Source organism: Anoplopoma fimbria, chromosome 4 (assembly GCF_027596085.1).
Source record: "Anoplopoma fimbria isolate UVic2021 breed Golden Eagle Sablefish chromosome 4, Afim_UVic_2022, whole genome shotgun sequence".
NCBI lineage: Eukaryota > Metazoa > Chordata > Actinopteri > Perciformes > Anoplopomatidae > Anoplopoma > Anoplopoma fimbria.
The window spans coordinates 13054291-13071502 of record NC_072452.1 but is presented as its reverse complement, the minus strand read 5'-3'; the positions used below and the strand labels follow the sequence as shown (position 1 = coordinate 13071502).

General features: G+C 40.3%; 1 protein-coding gene and 3 pseudogenes across 1 annotated transcript; all 4 read right to left on the bottom strand.

Moving 5' to 3' along the window:
- The window catches only part of LOC129090570 (protocadherin beta-15-like), a 2843-nt pseudogene extending 2159 nt beyond the window's left edge, over positions 1 to 684 (bottom strand).
- A 1280-nt stretch (positions 685 to 1964) lies between these two features.
- Positions 1965 to 4356, bottom strand: LOC129090569 (protocadherin gamma-A11-like; annotated as a pseudogene).
- A 523-nt stretch (positions 4357 to 4879) lies between these two features.
- LOC129090567 (protocadherin gamma-A11-like) lies at positions 4880 to 8481 on the bottom strand (annotated as a pseudogene).
- Positions 8482 to 10053: 1572 nt separating this feature from the next.
- LOC129090566 (protocadherin gamma-A11-like) lies at positions 10054 to 12453 on the bottom strand. Its single transcript, XM_054598213.1, has one exon. It carries the CDS (start codon positions 12451 to 12453, stop codon positions 10054 to 10056), a length of 2400 nt encoding a protein of 799 aa, XP_054454188.1.
- Between the last annotated feature and the right edge of the window lie 4759 nt (positions 12454 to 17212).

The window sequence follows — 17212 nt, the reverse complement described above, 5'->3', positions numbered from 1 at the left end:
CACACTCACTATTATATTGGTTGTTCCTGATCTTTGTGGATTGCCACCATCAACGGCAATCATTAAGAAATTTAAATCCTGTTCTTTTTCACGGTCGAGCTCTTTGTCCAACACCAACTCGACGTTCTTAGATCCATCAGTATCGTCTCTGACAGATAAAACAAAGTGTCCATTCCTTTGTAAACTGTATTGTTTAACCGTATTGTGTCCGATGTCAGCGTCATGTGCTTCGTTAACACGGTATCGAGCTCCTTTGATGGCCGATTCTCTTATTTCCAGTTTCATTATATCCTTTGGAAAAACGGGTGAATTGTCGTTTTCATCCTGGATGAGCAGTGAAATGCGGTGCAGCTCCAGTGGGCTCTCTAGGACTAATTCAAATGTTAGCATACACGAAGCTTTCTCCCCACACAGCTCCTCTCTATCAATCCTTTCCCGAATAACAAAATTCCCTGTTTTCAGATCAATATCGCAGTAGTGCTGGTAGCTTTCCTCAGTATCAATACGGGCTTTACGCGCGAACAATTTCCCCACTTCCAGCCCGAGGTCCTTGGCGATATTTCCAACAATGGATCCGGGTCTCATCTCCTCCGGAACAGAATAGCTGAGGTCTGCAGTGATGATTTGGATGAGGGTAGCAAAGCCGCAGACAAAGCTCACCAACGATTGACCTTTAAGGTCCATGGTTTCTCCCGAAATATGATAAGGAGACGCACGATTCCTTTTTTTGCGGATACAATTCAAATGTAATGGTCAAATGAAGGTACGCCACTTCTACAACAATGGCAGCTCCCCGTTTAATGCTTGAGTTTCTCCTTTCTCAGTGGGTGGAGATATAAATCCCCTCAGATCTGTAAGTCAGCAGCGACGCCGTGAGTATATTGGGAATATTACATATAAGCAAATACGAGACCAGAATAAGATGGCACGACTGTTGCAATTATCAACACTGCAATGCAAAAAAATTAAATATTTTACTGGGATGTTATGGGTTTTAACAAAAGTAGACGCATTTAGGGAAACACCATTAAGTACCAGGTGCAGCATATGAAAAGCGATGAGACATCAAGCTTGCCCTCATTTACATTTCTGTTCTTAAAGTACTGGTATTATGGGGTGATCATTGAACATCAAATATGATTGCCAGCAAGCTTCATTGAACAAACGTTTCAGTTTATCAAGAAATATGATTGTATAAAATGTGAAATAAGCTGATAATCAATATCACATGTACAGCAATCGCTTGAAATGTACTAATGCATGCGGCAGGTGAACCCTTTTTTTCAAAAAAGTACTAGATATACAAATGAAAATATATATATATAAATACTGCCACTTTAAACTTGATAGATGGAACGAACATATAATTCAATGTCCAAAATCAAGTCATGAATGCAATGGGAATATTGCGGTCAAACATATGCAGGAAAAATGGATTCGTTTATATGCAGGTGAAAAGCACGTCCGGCGTCATGTTAAAAACCAGGCTGAATGTAGTTGAAATTTAAAACGCGTTTAGATATCTAGGTTAAATATAACCGCTGCTTAAACAACATTTAAACGACTTAGACAAATGTGTATAGGTCCTTTACATTTAGGTGTTTAATTATGAGTCATATATATGTTTAAAAAACGCGCACACGTGTTTTCATCTGCCAAATACTAAATGCACGTTTTATGCCTCCTCATTTAAAAAGTATACAATCCGGACCGTGTGAAACAACTCTATTAAATCACAATTAAGCATTTGAACAAAAGTATCATAATCAGGCAAAATTGAAACAGGACCTTATGTATATATTATTGAACAACATTTAAGAAGACAAAACAATGAGGCACTGGTTATCCAAATATGGATGCTTCTACCAAAAAAAAAAAAAAAAAAAAAAGAACTCATAGCTTACATGATTCAAAGCATTATGAAAAATGTCATCATGCATGGTTACTCTAAGTGGATGGCAACGCTATTGGAAGGTCACAATGAACATTAAATGTAATATACAAGCAAAGTCTGAAGGACTTTTCCTCAGAGTCTGGTCAGCAGGCAGTGTGTTGTCATTGTAAGAGGACACGAACTTAAAGTCACTGGTTCTAGAACCTGTTGTCAGGTAGGCGTCATAGTTGTAAGTGCTGCGTAAAGTTCCTGTGCCGTCAACATCTGCGTAATTAGGAGGGAGGTAAGCGCTGGGGATGGCAACTGCTCCATCAAACAACAGTCTGGGCTTTCTCCTGTGACAAAACCTCACACCGAGGATGATGATGATGAAGGTCAGGAAGAAGGTGGACACAGACACCAGCGCGATGATCAGATAAGAGGTCAGTTTGGAGTTCTTCTCGTCGTAAGAAATATCCTTCAGTTCTGGCACCTCAGCCAAGTTATCAGAAATAAGTAAATACATGGAACAGGTGGCAGAGAGAGAGGGCTGTCCGTTATCTTTCACTGACACAATGAGGTTCTGTTTCATGCTGTCAGATTCAGAAATGTCCCGCTGTGTCCTGATCTCTCCGCTGTGGAGACCAATAGTGAAAAGTCCCGGATCAGTGGATTTGACTATATGATAGGACAGCCAGGCGTTCTGTCCGGAGTCCGCGTCCACCGCTATCACTTTGGACACCAGAGAGCCTCCGTGTGCAGCTTTGGGGACCAGCTCGGTCATGAAGGAGTTGCCCTCCGGGGCGGGGTACAGTATCTGAGGAGAGTTGTCATTCACGTCCGATACGAAGACACTGACGGTCACGTTGCTGCTGAGCGGAGGAGAACCGTTGTCTCTGGCCATCACGTGGACTTTAAAACTCCTGAACTGTTCATAATCAAACGACCTCACAGCGTGGATCACCCCCGTGTCTCCGTTAACAGATAGGTAGGAGGACACCGGGGCACCGTTCACCTCACCAGCTAACAGAGAATAAATCACTGTACCGTTTTGTCTCCAGTCGGGGTCTCGAGCAGTAACGGAACATAAAGTGGAGCCAGGTTTGTTATTTTCAGTCACATAAGCGCTGTAGGACTGTTCCTCAAACACAGGTGGGTTGTCGTTGATGTCTGCTACAGATAACTGAACAGTTTTAGAGGAGGACAGAGGTGGAGAGCCCTCGTCAGTGGCAGTGATTGTAATGTTGTAATCAGACACTAGTTCACGGTCCAGTTGTCCTGTGGTCACCAGAGAATAATAGTTTTTAATAGAAGGAACCAACTTAAAAGGGACGTTTTGCTGAATGGAGCAGCGGACCTGTCTGTTAGTCTCAGAGTCTCTGTCCTGCACGTTGATGATGCCCACCTCTGTACCAGGTGACACGTTCTCAGGTATGGGATTGGTCAGTGATTGCAGATATATCACCGGAACATTATCATTAATATCAGTAACATCTATTATAACTTTGGCATAAGAGGTTAGTCCTAAACCATCTTAGCTTCCACTCTCATTTCAAAAGAACTCCTTTCTTCAAAGTCAATCACACCAGTTACTTTAATTTCTCCAGTTTTAGGATCAATGGAAAATACATTTACATCGTCATCAGAAACGTGACCTAAGTGGTACGTCACATCTCCATTCACTCCTTCATCTGCGTCAGTAGCACTAACATTAATCACTATGGTATCTGGAGGAGAGTTTTCAGGCAGACTGGCTTTATAAACGGCCTGGCTAAACACTGGGGCGTTATCATTAGCATCCAGTACAGTGACGTGTATGACTACAGTACCTGATCTCTGAGGAGAGCCTCCATCTAAAGCTGTGAGAAGCAAATTAATGTCTTTCTGTTTCTCTCGATCAAGCTTGTTCTCCAGCACGAGTTCAACCTTGTTGCTGTCAACAGCGAGAATAAAGTTATCGTTATTCTGCAGGTTGTACCTTTGAACAGCATTTTGACCTATATCTGCGTCACTGGCCTCCTCGATAGAGAAGCGGTTACCCTTTTCAGCTGACTCTCTTATTTCCATTTCAATTAAATTATCTTTTTGAATTTTGGTGAGTTGTCGTTAACATCTTGAATATGGAGACTTACACGATGAAGCTCCAGAGGATTTTCTAACACCAGATCTACTTTCAAAACACACGAGGGTTTCTTTCCACAAAGGCTTTCTCTGTCAATTCTCTCCGATGTGATCAAATCTCCGGTACTCAGATTAATATCACAGTACCGTTTACGAGTCCCCTCAAAATCAACGCGGGCCTTTCGGGAAGATAAGGTCCTCAGATCGAGACCGAGATCTTTGGCTACATTTCCAATAACAGACTCGCGTTTCATCTCTTCTGGAATAGTATAACTCAGGTCTCCATGAACGAGGTGCAGCGTTACAATGAACAAAGCTAAGCAGAAGATCGGGCCTTGCGCTGGATATCCTTTGTCTCCCATCAAAATGACAAAAAGGCCACTTAAGATGTAAAATGTATACTTTCCAGTTCAGAGAAAATAAAAAATGTCAAAAACACCAAATAATCCAACAGATCCCAGCAATGCACACGGTGAAATATGTCCGGAAATGTAGCAGTTTCTCTGTAAAATCCGCAGCTGATATCTATGTAGCAGTAGTGGGTGGAGTGGTGAGAGCTTGTTATCTGTCAGTCAACAGCGACACCATGAGCCATATTTTCTTTTCACACCAGTATATAATAGTATATTCCTCAAAAAGTCTTAAACCGGATTAAGCTACCATTCACTCAGGTTAAAATCAGATGCGCACGTGCAGCATATCTATACATTTATTTAAAGACACACGACATCTATTCCTGGTATTTGGCAAAGCTTAACAAAAATAGGTGTTGTTCATCAAAGTACAACTCAGCTAAATAAAACGTGGTTTAAAATAGCCTGTTACCTTCTCTTTAGATTTCTAAAAGTTCTTTAAAAAATACAAAAAAAGAAAACATCATATGTTTTAGCCTCCTACAGAGAAGGCCAGCTAAACTTTAATTTCAACACACAACATATTATTGTATAAGCTGTTGTTGAGCGCTCCATGAAAAGAGTATGAGCTGGGGAGTCACGTAAACTAGACAACGCAATTCAGAGAGCATGGATGAGGAGAAGAGGGGCATCTCCAGTTGGGGCTGTAAGTGAGAGCCTGAGTAACGTTTCAGCACCACGAACAGTTCCCTTGAGATTTGGCAGAGTTGATGGCACAAAGTTATTAAACGCTGTTTTTTGGTCTCCTGGTCAGAGTTATAGACTGTACTAACGTGAGTTCACGCTACACTTGAACAGGTAGTCAAGTGTCTCTGTTTAAAACTGACTCAGAAATATGATCTATAATTGTCATCCCTTGCTGATTGCTGATAGTGGTTTATACCGAAAACATGTTTTACAGCCAACAATGTAAACGTAAATACTCATGAGAGAATACGAGAAATGATTGATTAGAAATACGAAACTATGTTATGATAAAATGCAATTTCAGAAAAAATTGATGGGAACTACAATTAATTCTGATAAAATGTTTCTTATAACTATAGTTTGTCCATGAGGCCCAGGTTTTATGCTGCAAAGATCAGGTTTGAATTACTCATTGATCGCAGAGTTATGTAAATAGTTTTTTTTCATGGCGAATCATTATCATTTAAAATAATTCTTGATTCGCAACTTTATGAAACAGACTGAATTATATATTTAAACTATTTGTTCAAATACACATTTTAAATTGTATCTTTGAGCAATTGAAGATAATTGGCACCCGTGAGCAAGAAATATTGAAAGAAGAAAACGTAAAATATACTGCAAGTGAGGAGTCCCATAGTTCTGAGTGAGGACATGTACAAATATGCAAAGATTTTATGTCATAATATAACATTTTACCTAAAATGGTCGGCAGCCTGTCGCAGCAGCTCTCTCTGTGTCTGTGTAGTTGTATAGTATGTGTAACAAATTAATTGTCTGTGTAGTTGTATAGTAATTTACAAAAAAATGAATGATTTCCATCTTTTATGCTAGGAAAGTTCGCTCCAGCAACAATAAACTTTGAATATAATAATATAATAAAACAGGCTTTATGGATAACAATGAAGGTCAAAAGTATAAACACATGCTGCATACGTAAAGACATTAACAGTCAACAAACAAGCCAACAATGCATTGTAATTAGTAAAGTACTTTAACATGTTCCTACCTCTACAGCCGGCTTCGAACGGGTCAACAAAGTCTGAAGGACTTTTCCTCAGAGTCTGGTCAGCAGGCAGTGTGTTGTCATTGTAAGAGGACACGAACTTAAAGTCACTGGTTCTAGAACCTGTTGTCAGGTAGGCGTCATAGTTGTAAGTGCTGCGTAAAGTTCCTGTGCCGTCAACATCTGCGTAATTAGGAGGGAGGTAAGCGCTGGGGATGGCAACTGCTCCATCAAACAACAGTCTGGGCTTTCTCCTGTGACAAAACCTCACACCGAGGATGATGATGATGAAGGTCAGGAAGAAGGTGGACACAGACACCAGCGCGATGATCAGATAAGAGGTCAGTTTGGAGTTCTTCTCGTCGTAAGAAATATCCTTCAGTTCTGGCACCTCAGCCAAGTTATCAGAAATAAGTAAATACATGGAACAGGTGGCAGAGAGAGAGGGCTGTCCGTTATCTTTCACTGACACAATGAGGTTCTGTTTCATGCTGTCAGATTCAGAAATGTCCCGCTGTGTCCTGATCTCTCCGCTGTGGAGACCAATAGTGAAAAGTCCCGGATCAGTGGATTTGACTATATGATAGGACAGCCAGGCGTTCTGTCCGGAGTCCGCGTCCACCGCTATCACTTTGGACACCAGAGAGCCTCCGTGTGCAGCTTTGGGGACCAGCTCGGTCATGAAGGAGTTGCCCTCCGGGGCGGGGTACAGTATCTGAGGAGAGTTGTCATTCACGTCCGATACGAAGACACTGACGGTCACGTTGCTGCTGAGCGGAGGAGAACCGTTGTCTCTGGCCATCACGTGGACTTTAAAACTCCTGAACTGTTCATAATCAAACGACCTCACAGCGTGGATCACCCCCGTGTCTCCGTTAACAGATAGGTAGGAGGACACCGGGGCACCGTTCACCTCACCAGCTAACAGAGAATAAATCACTGTACCGTTTTGTCTCCAGTCGGGGTCTCGAGCAGTAACGGAACATAAAGTGGAGCCAGGTTTGTTATTTTCAGTCACATAAGCGCTGTAGGACTGTTCCTCAAACACAGGTGGGTTGTCGTTGATGTCTGCTACAGATAACTGAACAGTTTTAGAGGAGGACAGAGGTGGAGAGCCCTCGTCAGTGGCAGTGATTGTAATGTTGTAATCAGACACTAGTTCACGGTCCAGTTGTCCTGTGGTCACCAGAGAATAATAGTTTTTAATAGAAGGAACCAACTTAAAGGGGACGTTTTGCTGAATGGAGCAGCGGACCTGTCTGTTAGTCTCAGAGTCTCTGTCCTGCACGTTGATGATGCCCACCTCTGTACCAGGTGACACGTTCTCAGGTATGGGATTGGCCAGTGATTTTAGATATATCACTGGAACATTATCATTAATATCAGTAACATCTATTATAACTTTGGCGTAAGAGGTTAGTCCTAAACCATCTTTAGCTTTCACTCTCATTTCAAAAGAACTCCTTTCTTCAAAGTCAATCACACCAGTTACTTTAATTTCTCCAGTTTTAGGATCAATGGAAAATACATTTACATCGTCATCAGAAACGTGACCAAAGTGATACGTCACATCTCCATTCACTCCTTCATCTGCGTCAGTAGCACTAACATTAATCACTATGGTATCTGGAGGAGAGTTTTCAGGCAGACTGGCTTTATAAACGGCCTGGCTAAACACTGGGGCGTTATCATTAGCATCCAGTACAGTGACGTGTATGACTACAGTACCTGATCTCTGAGGAGAGCCTCCATCTAAAGCTGTGAGAAGCAAATTAATGTCTTTCTGTTTCTCTCTATCAAGCTTGTTCTCCAAGCACGAGTTCAACCTTGTTGCTGTCAACAGCGAGAATAAAGTTATCGTTCTTCTGCAGGTTGTACCTTTGAACAGCATTTTGACCTATATCTGCGTCATGAGCCTCCTCGATAGAGAAGCGGTTACCTTTGTCAGCTGACTCGCTTATTTCCATTTCAATTAAATTATCTTTAAATTTTGGCGAGTTGTCGTTTACATCTTGAATATGGAGACTTACACGATGAAGCTCGAGAGGATTTTCTAACACCAGATCTACTTTCACAACACACGAGGGTTTCTTTCCACAAAGGCTTTCTCTGTCAATTCTCTCCGATGTGATCAAATCTCCGGTACTCAGATTAATATCACAGTACCGTTTACGAGTCCCCTCAAAATCAACGCGGGCCTTTCGGGAAGATAAGGTCCTCAGATCGAGACCGAGATCTTTGGCTACATTTCCAATAACAGCCTCGCGTTTCATCTCTTCTGGAATAGTATAACTCAGGTCTCCATGAACGAGGTGCAGCGTTACAATGAACAAAGCTAAGCAGAAGATCGGGCCTTGCGCTGGATATCCTTTGTCTCCCATCCTGGCGCAAAAAGGCCACTTAAGCTTGTAAAATGTATACTTTCCAGTTCAGAGAAAATAAAAAATGTGAAAAACACCAAATAATCCAACAGATCCCAGCAATGCACACGGTGAAATACGTCCGGAAATGTAGCAGTTTCTCTGTAAAATCCGCAGCTGATATCTATGTAGCAGTAGTGGGTGGAGTGGTGAGAGCTTGTTATCTGTCAGTCAACAGCGACACCATGAGCCATATTTTCTTTTCACACCAGTATATAATAGTATATTCCTCAAAAAGTCTAAAACCGGATTAAGCTACCATTCACTCACGTTAAAATCAGATGCGCACGTGCAGCATATCTATACATTTATTTAAAGACACACGACATCTATTCCTGGTATTTGGCAAAGCTTTTAAAAATAGGTGTTGTTCATCAAAGTACAACTCAGCTAAATGAAAATGGTTTAAAATAGCCTGTTACCTTCTCTTTAGATTTCTAAAAGTTCTTTAAAAAATACAAAAAAAGAAAACATCATACTTTCAGCCACCTAGAGAGAATGCCAGCTAAACTTTAATTTCAACACACAACATATTATTGTATAAGCTGTTGTTGAGCGCTCCATGAAAAGAGTATGAGCTGGGGAGTCACGTAAACTAGACAACGCAATTCAGAGAGCATGGAGGAGGAGAAGAGGGCATCTCCAGTTGGGGCTGTAAGTGAGAGCCTGAGTAACGTTTCAGCACCACGAACAGTTCCCTTGAGATTTGGCAGAGTTGATGGCACAAAGTTATTAAACGCTGTTTTTTGGTCTCCTGGTCAGAGTTATAGACTGTACTAACGTGAGTTCACGCTACACTTGAACAGGTAGTCAAGTGTCTCTCGGCTGACTCAGAAATATGATCTATAATTTTTATCCCTTGCTGATGGCTGATAGTGGTTTATATCGAAAACATGTTTTACAGCCAACAATGTAAACGTAAATACTCATGAGAGAATACGAGAAATGATTGGTGGGGAAACGTTTGGTAGCAGCTTCATTGATAACTACATATTGCTGATAAAAATCTTTTTATAACTGTAGTTTTTTAACGAGGCCCAGGTTTTATGCTGGCAAAGATCAGGTTTGAATTACTCATTAATCGCAAAGAGAGTTATGTAAATAGTTATGTTATTCTACATGGCGAATCATTATCACTTAACATAATTCCTGATTCACAACTTCATGAAACAGACTGAATAATATATTTAAACTATTTGTTCAAATAAACATTTTTAAATTGTATCTTTGAGCAATTGAAGATAATTGGCACCCGTGAGCAAGAACGAATATTAAAAGAAGAAAAAGGTAAAATATACTGCAAGTGAGGAGTCCCATAGTTCTGAGTGAGGACATGTACAAATATGCAATGCTTTTCTGGCATGACGTAAACAAATTAACGAAAAGAAAAAAATGAATGATTTCCATCTTTTATGCTAAAAGTTCGCTCCAGCAACCAGGCGATAACTTTCAAAAGTATAAACACATGCTGCATACGTAGAGACATTAACAGTCAACAACAAGCCAACAATGCATTGTCATTAGTAAAGTACTTTAACATGTTCCTACCTCTACAGCCGGCTCTAAATCATCGAACGGGTCAACAAAGTCTGATGGACTTTTCCTCAGAGTCTGGTCAGCAGGCAGTGTGTTGTCATTGTAAGAGGACACGAACTTAAAGTCACTGGTTCTAGATCCTGTTGTCAGGTAGGCGTCATAGTTGTAAGTGCTGCGTAAAGTTCCTGTGCCGTCAACATCTGCGTAATTAGGAGGGAGGTAAGCGCTGGGGATGGCAACTGCTCCATCAAACAACAGTCTGGGCTTTCTCCTGTGACAAAACCTCACACCGAGGATGATGATGATGAAGGTCAGGAAGAAGGTGGACACAGACACCAGCGCGATGATCAGATAAGAGGTCAGTTTGGAGTTCTTCTCGTCGTAAGAAATATCCTTCAGTTCTGGCACCTCAGCCAAGTTATCAGAAATAAGTAAATACATGGAACAGGTGGCAGAGAGAGAGGGCTGTCCGTTATCTTTCACTGACACAATGAGGTTCTGTTTCATGCTGTCAGATTCAGAAATGTCCCGCTGTGTCCTGATCTCTCCGCTGTGGAGACCAATAGTGAAAAGTCCCGGATCAGTGGATTTGACTATATGATAGGACAGCCAGGCGTTCTGTCCGGAGTCCGCGTCCACCGCTATCACTTTGGACACCAGAGAGCCTCCGTGTGCAGCTTTGGGGACCAGCTCGGTCATGAAGGAGTTGCCCTCCGGGGCGGGGTACAGTATCTGAGGAGAGTTGTCATTCACGTCCGATACGAAGACACTGACGGTCACGTTGCTGCTGAGCGGAGGAGAACCGTTGTCTCTGGCCATCACGTGGACTTTAAAACTCCTGAACTGTTCATAATCAAACGACCTCACAGCGTGGATCACCCCCGTGTCTCCGTTAACAGATAGGTAGGAGGACACCGGGGCACCGTTCACCTCACCGGCTAACAGAGAATAAATCACTGTACCGTTTTGTCTCCAGTCGGGGTCTCGAGCAGTAACGGAACATAAAGTGGAGCCAGGTTTGTTATTTTCAGTCACATAAGCGCTGTAGGACTGTTCCTCAAACACAGGTGGGTTGTCGTTGATGTCTGCTACAGATAACTGAACAGTTTTAGAGGAGGACAGAGGTGGAGAGCCCTCGTCAGTGGCAGTGATTGTAATGTTGTAATCAGACACTAGTTCACGGTCCAGTTGTCCTGTGGTCACCAGAGAATAATAGTTTTTAATAGAAGGAACCAACTTAAAGGGGACGTTTTGCTGAATGGAGCAGCGGACCTGTCTGTTAGTCTCAGAGTCTCTGTCCTGCACGTTGATGATGCCCACCTCTGTACCAGGTGACACGTTCTCAGGTATGGGATTGGCGAGAGATTTCAGATATATCACCGGAACATTATCATTTATATCAGTAACATCTATTATGACTTTGGCATAAGAGGTTAGTCCTAAACCATCTCTAGATTCCACTCTCATTTCAAAAGAACTCCTTTCTTCAAAGTCAATCACACCAGTTACTTTAATTTCTCCAGTTTTCGGATCGATAGAAAATGCATTTATATCATGGTCAGACACATGACTTACATCATACGTCACATCTCCATTCACTCCTTCATCTGCGTCAGTAGCACTAACATTAATCACTATGGTATCTGGAGGAGAGTTTTCAGGCAGACTGGCTTTATAAACGGCCTGGCTAAACACTGGGGCGTTATCATTAGCATCCAGTACAGTGACGTGAATGACTACAGTACCTGATCTCTGAGGAGAGCCTCCATCTAAAGCTGTGAGAAGCAAATTAATGTCTTTCTGTTTCTCTCGATCAAGCTTGTTCTCCAGCACGAGTTCAACCTTGTTGCTGTCAACAGCGAGAATAAAGTTATCGTTCTTCTGCAGGTTGTACCTTTGAACAGCATTTTGACCTATATCTGCGTCATGAGCCTCCTCGATAGAGAAACGGTAACCTTTGTCAGCTGACTCGCTTATTTCCATTTCAATCAATTGCTTTTTGAATTTCGGCGAGTTGTCGTTAACATCTTGAATATGGAGACTTAATCGATGAAGCTCGAGAGGATTTTCTAACACCAGATCTACTTTCACGACACACGAGGGTTTCTTTCCACAAAGGCTTTCTCTGTCAATTCTCTCCGATGTGATCAAATCTCCGGTACTCAGATTAATATCACAGTACCGTTTACGAGTCCCCTCAAAATCAACGCGGGCCTTTCGGGAAGATAAGGTCCTCAGATCGAGACCGAGATCTTTGGCTACATTTCCAATAACAGCCTCGCGTTTCATCTCTTCTGGAATAGTATAACTCAGGTCTCCATGAACGAGGTGCAGCGTTACAATGAACAAAGCTAAGCAGAAGATCGGGCCTTGCGCTGGATATCCTTTGTCTCCCATCTTCGAATAAAAAAACACGTCCACGGATTGTACAGATTGCTGCACAGAAAACAAAGTTTAAATCAAAAACTCAGTCAGTAATCCAGCATTTTTGAACCGCGAATGCAATGACAAACAGTCGTGAAAGGATTGTTCTGAGAATGTACAACCGACTGTAAAGCAGTAACGGGGGGTGGGGATGTCTGTGCTACGTGTGTGCTGGCCTACAGCGGCACCATGAGTCACTGTTCACTCTTTGCACCTTCATGTAATATTCTCCACAAAGTCTCGACCCGACTGATCTTCATTTACTTCAGCACGAACTATGTGCCCTCATATAACACAGACGCAACAATATATTCTATCAAGTTCTACGAATTTTAAATAATTTATTGACCAGTGTGTATATACTTAAAGAAAAAATAAGATTTTCACAAAAAACATCGTGAAAGAAATGTACTTTCAGCACCGTGGATAGACAGCCACTCCTTAAAAACCATTATACATATCACTACAATAATGTGTAAAACGTCTTAATACAGTTATGACCTACTGACTAAAAACAAACAAAGCAAAAAGAATGCCCAGTGAGAATATGATAAAATATGCGTTGTTAAAAATATTATTTATTAATATTTATTAGGAAGTATGTTTTGATAGGTAGCTCTTATGTCGTTTTACATACATCGTTTACTTATATTCATACTTAGTGCATCTTTTAAGGGACAAATCAATCATTACATTATATAGTAGTTAATATCGCTAGGAGAGAAAAAAACAAGTTTCCAGTGGCATTAGCTTTTCAGCACCATGGACAGAGGCTACATGATGATCTCATTACAAAATGGAAAAGTCATACTGACAAATATGGCATTAAGAGGGTCAGATCAACCACACAGAACTGCTAGTAAAACACAGACATTCACTGTTTCATCACCATGGAGAGCGACAAACATTTATTTTTGGTAATTTCCACTTAGGCCTCAACAATATTAGTATTTACAATTAAAAATAAAAGATTTGCCTTTATGTGATAATAACAAAGAACATAGTGTTATCCACCTAAATGCATTATGAAGGTGTAAATTCAGTCAGCAATACAATGGAACAAATGCATATTATCTACAATCTAGAAATGCTTGCCAATAATAAAAAAAAAAGAAAAACAGAACCAGACATATGATCTTTTTTTATTATATTCTTTATTATTCCAACCAATTTCCACTATTGTCAAAACCTGTAGTCTGTGCATCCCACAATGCAAGTTGTGCATCGACAGTTCAGTCAGAGATTTGGGTGGGTTATGCCAGTAGCAGCTCATGTGGTCTTGAGCCATTCACTTTAAGCAGAGTTGAGGAGCAGGCTACAGAGGACTAGCAAACGCACTTCTTCTAACTCCAACTTTTTTCATTTTTTAAACTTGAAGTCTTCGGCCCCAACATACGATGAAAAATACATCACTTGAGGGAGTTTAAGAAATGTGTCACATATGGAGTTGTAATCTCCAAGACTTCTAAACAGCCTTTGATGTGTAAATTCGGTGGAGTTCCCCTTTAAGAGGCAATGAGCTCCACGTCACACAGGATCACACACGCAGAAAGTGGACAACAATGACCTTACGATGCTCTGCACTTTTTAAAATGTCCTTCTGCATTAGGCATAAGCCCCACTGAATGACATAGACGTTACAGTGTTACGCTAAACTGTACGTTACAAGTTACGCTTAAATGTCCTGTACGGATTTTGATCAACAATCCTACATTTCTGTTAATGGTAATAATTGTGGAATAACTAACTATTCTGAAACCCATATCAAACATAAATCCTAAATGAATGATGTCTGTATTACAGTTACCCTTTCATTGTGTTCAAATACATTACTCCATTCTCTGCCTTTTCTCTTCTTAACGGTTATTGTCACTGTTCAGCCATTCAACCAAAACTACTGCAATGGCAATGTTAACTGTTCACAGTGTAAGCTTTAACAAACTCGACTCCAACAATATCAAAATGATTTATATGTTATCATACTTATAGTGCAGCGGCATCAGTCTTAGGTGAATGAATATCAGCACAGTCAAGCATTCAACTTTGCAAACATCTTAGTCGCATTATAGTAAATTCAGCTTCATTCACTCACCGGTACAGAAGTTCTGAAGGATTAGCAGAATGTTCTCCAGGTGTGTCCAGTATAATCCAGTAGCGAGGACTTTCTGTTAAGGAGTGCAGAACCCTGAGGGGAGAATACAACACTATCAAAGTTAGTTTAGTACACAGTACTTTCTATTGATGGCAGCTTGGAATTAATTAATCATTCTACTGTCGAACAACCCAGAAAACAATTGGCATTTTGATTGTAAAACGAAATGTTCAAATCAACCAGCCTTTAATTTGGATTACAGGCACATTACCAAACAAATCGATGGGCTAAGGAAGGGGCTGTGAAAAGTATCAGGTCAGTCTTTTACAATGGGTGAACACTAAAGTCATTTTAACTTCAAAATGATCTACTTTCTACACAGTTGGTAAAATGGTAATTGAGACAACCATTTTTTTTTAATTGTGAGTCACCATGTTTCAGGATAAAATAATCGCCATAGCTTTTTAACGCACCTCTCTTTCTCGGAAGCAAAGTCACTGAGATACGTTGTTCCTGTTCCTCCTGCAGATGGAGAAAATAATTAAAAATACAGAACAGTAACTGGTAACATTGGTAACTGTTATGACCTATGTTAATGAAGCGAATTGTGTCGCTTAATGTCGGATGTCTCCATACGATTTGGGGAGGTAATGACGCGTATTATTGGCCTGGACTAGTGGCCACGGGGAAGGACGTGGGTTTTTCTTCCTTATATTTTCGTATTAATTTAATTGATGTAGTTTTCTTGTAATTGCATGTCTGCTTTGCCTGTCAATGACGCATTATAGAGCTAAGCGAATGATGCCTAAGACTGGTTCACTCCTGTGAAGCGCACTGTTTCAAAACGGAGCTTGTGTCAAATAAAAGGTGTGATTGGTACATTAGTGTGATATGGATACAAACGAAAAAATATGCAAATAACTTCGAAAGACAATCATAAAGATGATAATTTAAATCTGCTCGGTGTTGGAGCGTTGTTCTGTCGGGCAGAGCCTCCAGACTTCATTGCATTTCCGGCGTTTAAAGGCGCGAAACTTAGATTTTTTTGCGGCACAAATAGAAATAAAGCCGCAAAGCTTCATAAAGACGCACATCGATATGAAGCATAGGCTGATTATGAACTGTAGATAATAAACTTTATAAATGCTAACTGAGCTTCAATAAAAATACATATTGCAACAAAGTTTAAGTAATGTTAACTAATGTCATTTACCAGGTGCAATGGCAGAGTCCGGTTATTTAACTTATGTTATCAGTTGGCATTTGTAAAACCAGACTAAATAAAGCAGCTATGTTTAATTTTGCTAGATTAGTACTAAAGCCAGTAATTTATTAAGCCGACTATAAACTTTAGTCAATGTTTCTTACCGTATTGGTTAACGTGAAGACGTTTACTTACCGAGTAATATTAAACATAAGTTAGGTGCTGCTGAAGTCCTGAAAATGAATATCCAGTAGTTTCGTCTAAATTGCTGGTGTTAAACCTGTTACATTTAAACAACAGTTGAAGTGGACGACGACGACGAGGCGAACACAGTCAAACAGAGTCATCTAATGGATTCATTCATTTAAGGGGACGCTTTAGTGCAACGGACAGGAATTAATTACTTCCGCCATCCGGGACACTAATGTGAATATTTAAATGGTAATTTAAATATTTACTTTACCAAGTACTTTACCAAGTACCACGTTTATTAAGCACTTACATTGCCACATCTATATTTGTATTCAGGATTTACAAATATATCACAATATTTAACATGATGTATTCATATATATACACACACACACACACACACACACATATATATATATATATATATATATATATATATATATATATATATATATATATATATATATATATATGTGTGTGTGTGTGTGTGAACAAAAAAAACAAATGGAAATGAAATTTGAGAAACATCAGCATTTGGGATGACAGAATTGTTCAAAACAAACATGATGAACAATGTGTTTCAGTGTACATCGAATTAAATCATAAAATCAAATAGGGGTTGCCAAATTAATTTTCAGGAAGATGATGTCTCTGTTAGTAAACTTGTAGATAAGCCTCCACTCACTATAAGTGCTTTCTCCAGATCCCTGAGCCACTGCTGCAATAGAGCCCTTAAGCCTTTGACTTCCACTGCTGTATGGTAAGGCGTTTGGTATACAGTTTATAGAGGGAAATGGCTTGCCCCTCATATGTATAAATGAACAGATTGACTACCACTGATACAAAGATAGCAAATAGAGGATCTGGAGCCAAAGTTCTATTAAAGGGCTTGCTATAGTCTAATATAAAAGTCCTAAAGGAACTTTAATTTGGGCTGGATTAGAACGGATGGGTAAATCCTCCAGACTCTTATCAGATAAAGGATAGGTTTTGGGTCTTGTAGCATAAAGCCAGGAGTCTGTGAACTACTTTGAATTGTATGGCATGTCTAGATGTATAGAACAATGGTGAATAATATTAAGAATTGCCTAAGCTTCAGAAATAATTTCAATACCCAGTTCTTGGTCTCAGTTATTTTTAAGTATATCATTGGATATCACTTCATAAGCCTGTAACGTGTCATACAAGAAGGAGCCTGTCATTGGTAAGGATCAGAGGCAGAGGAACATCCAAGTCTGATTTTC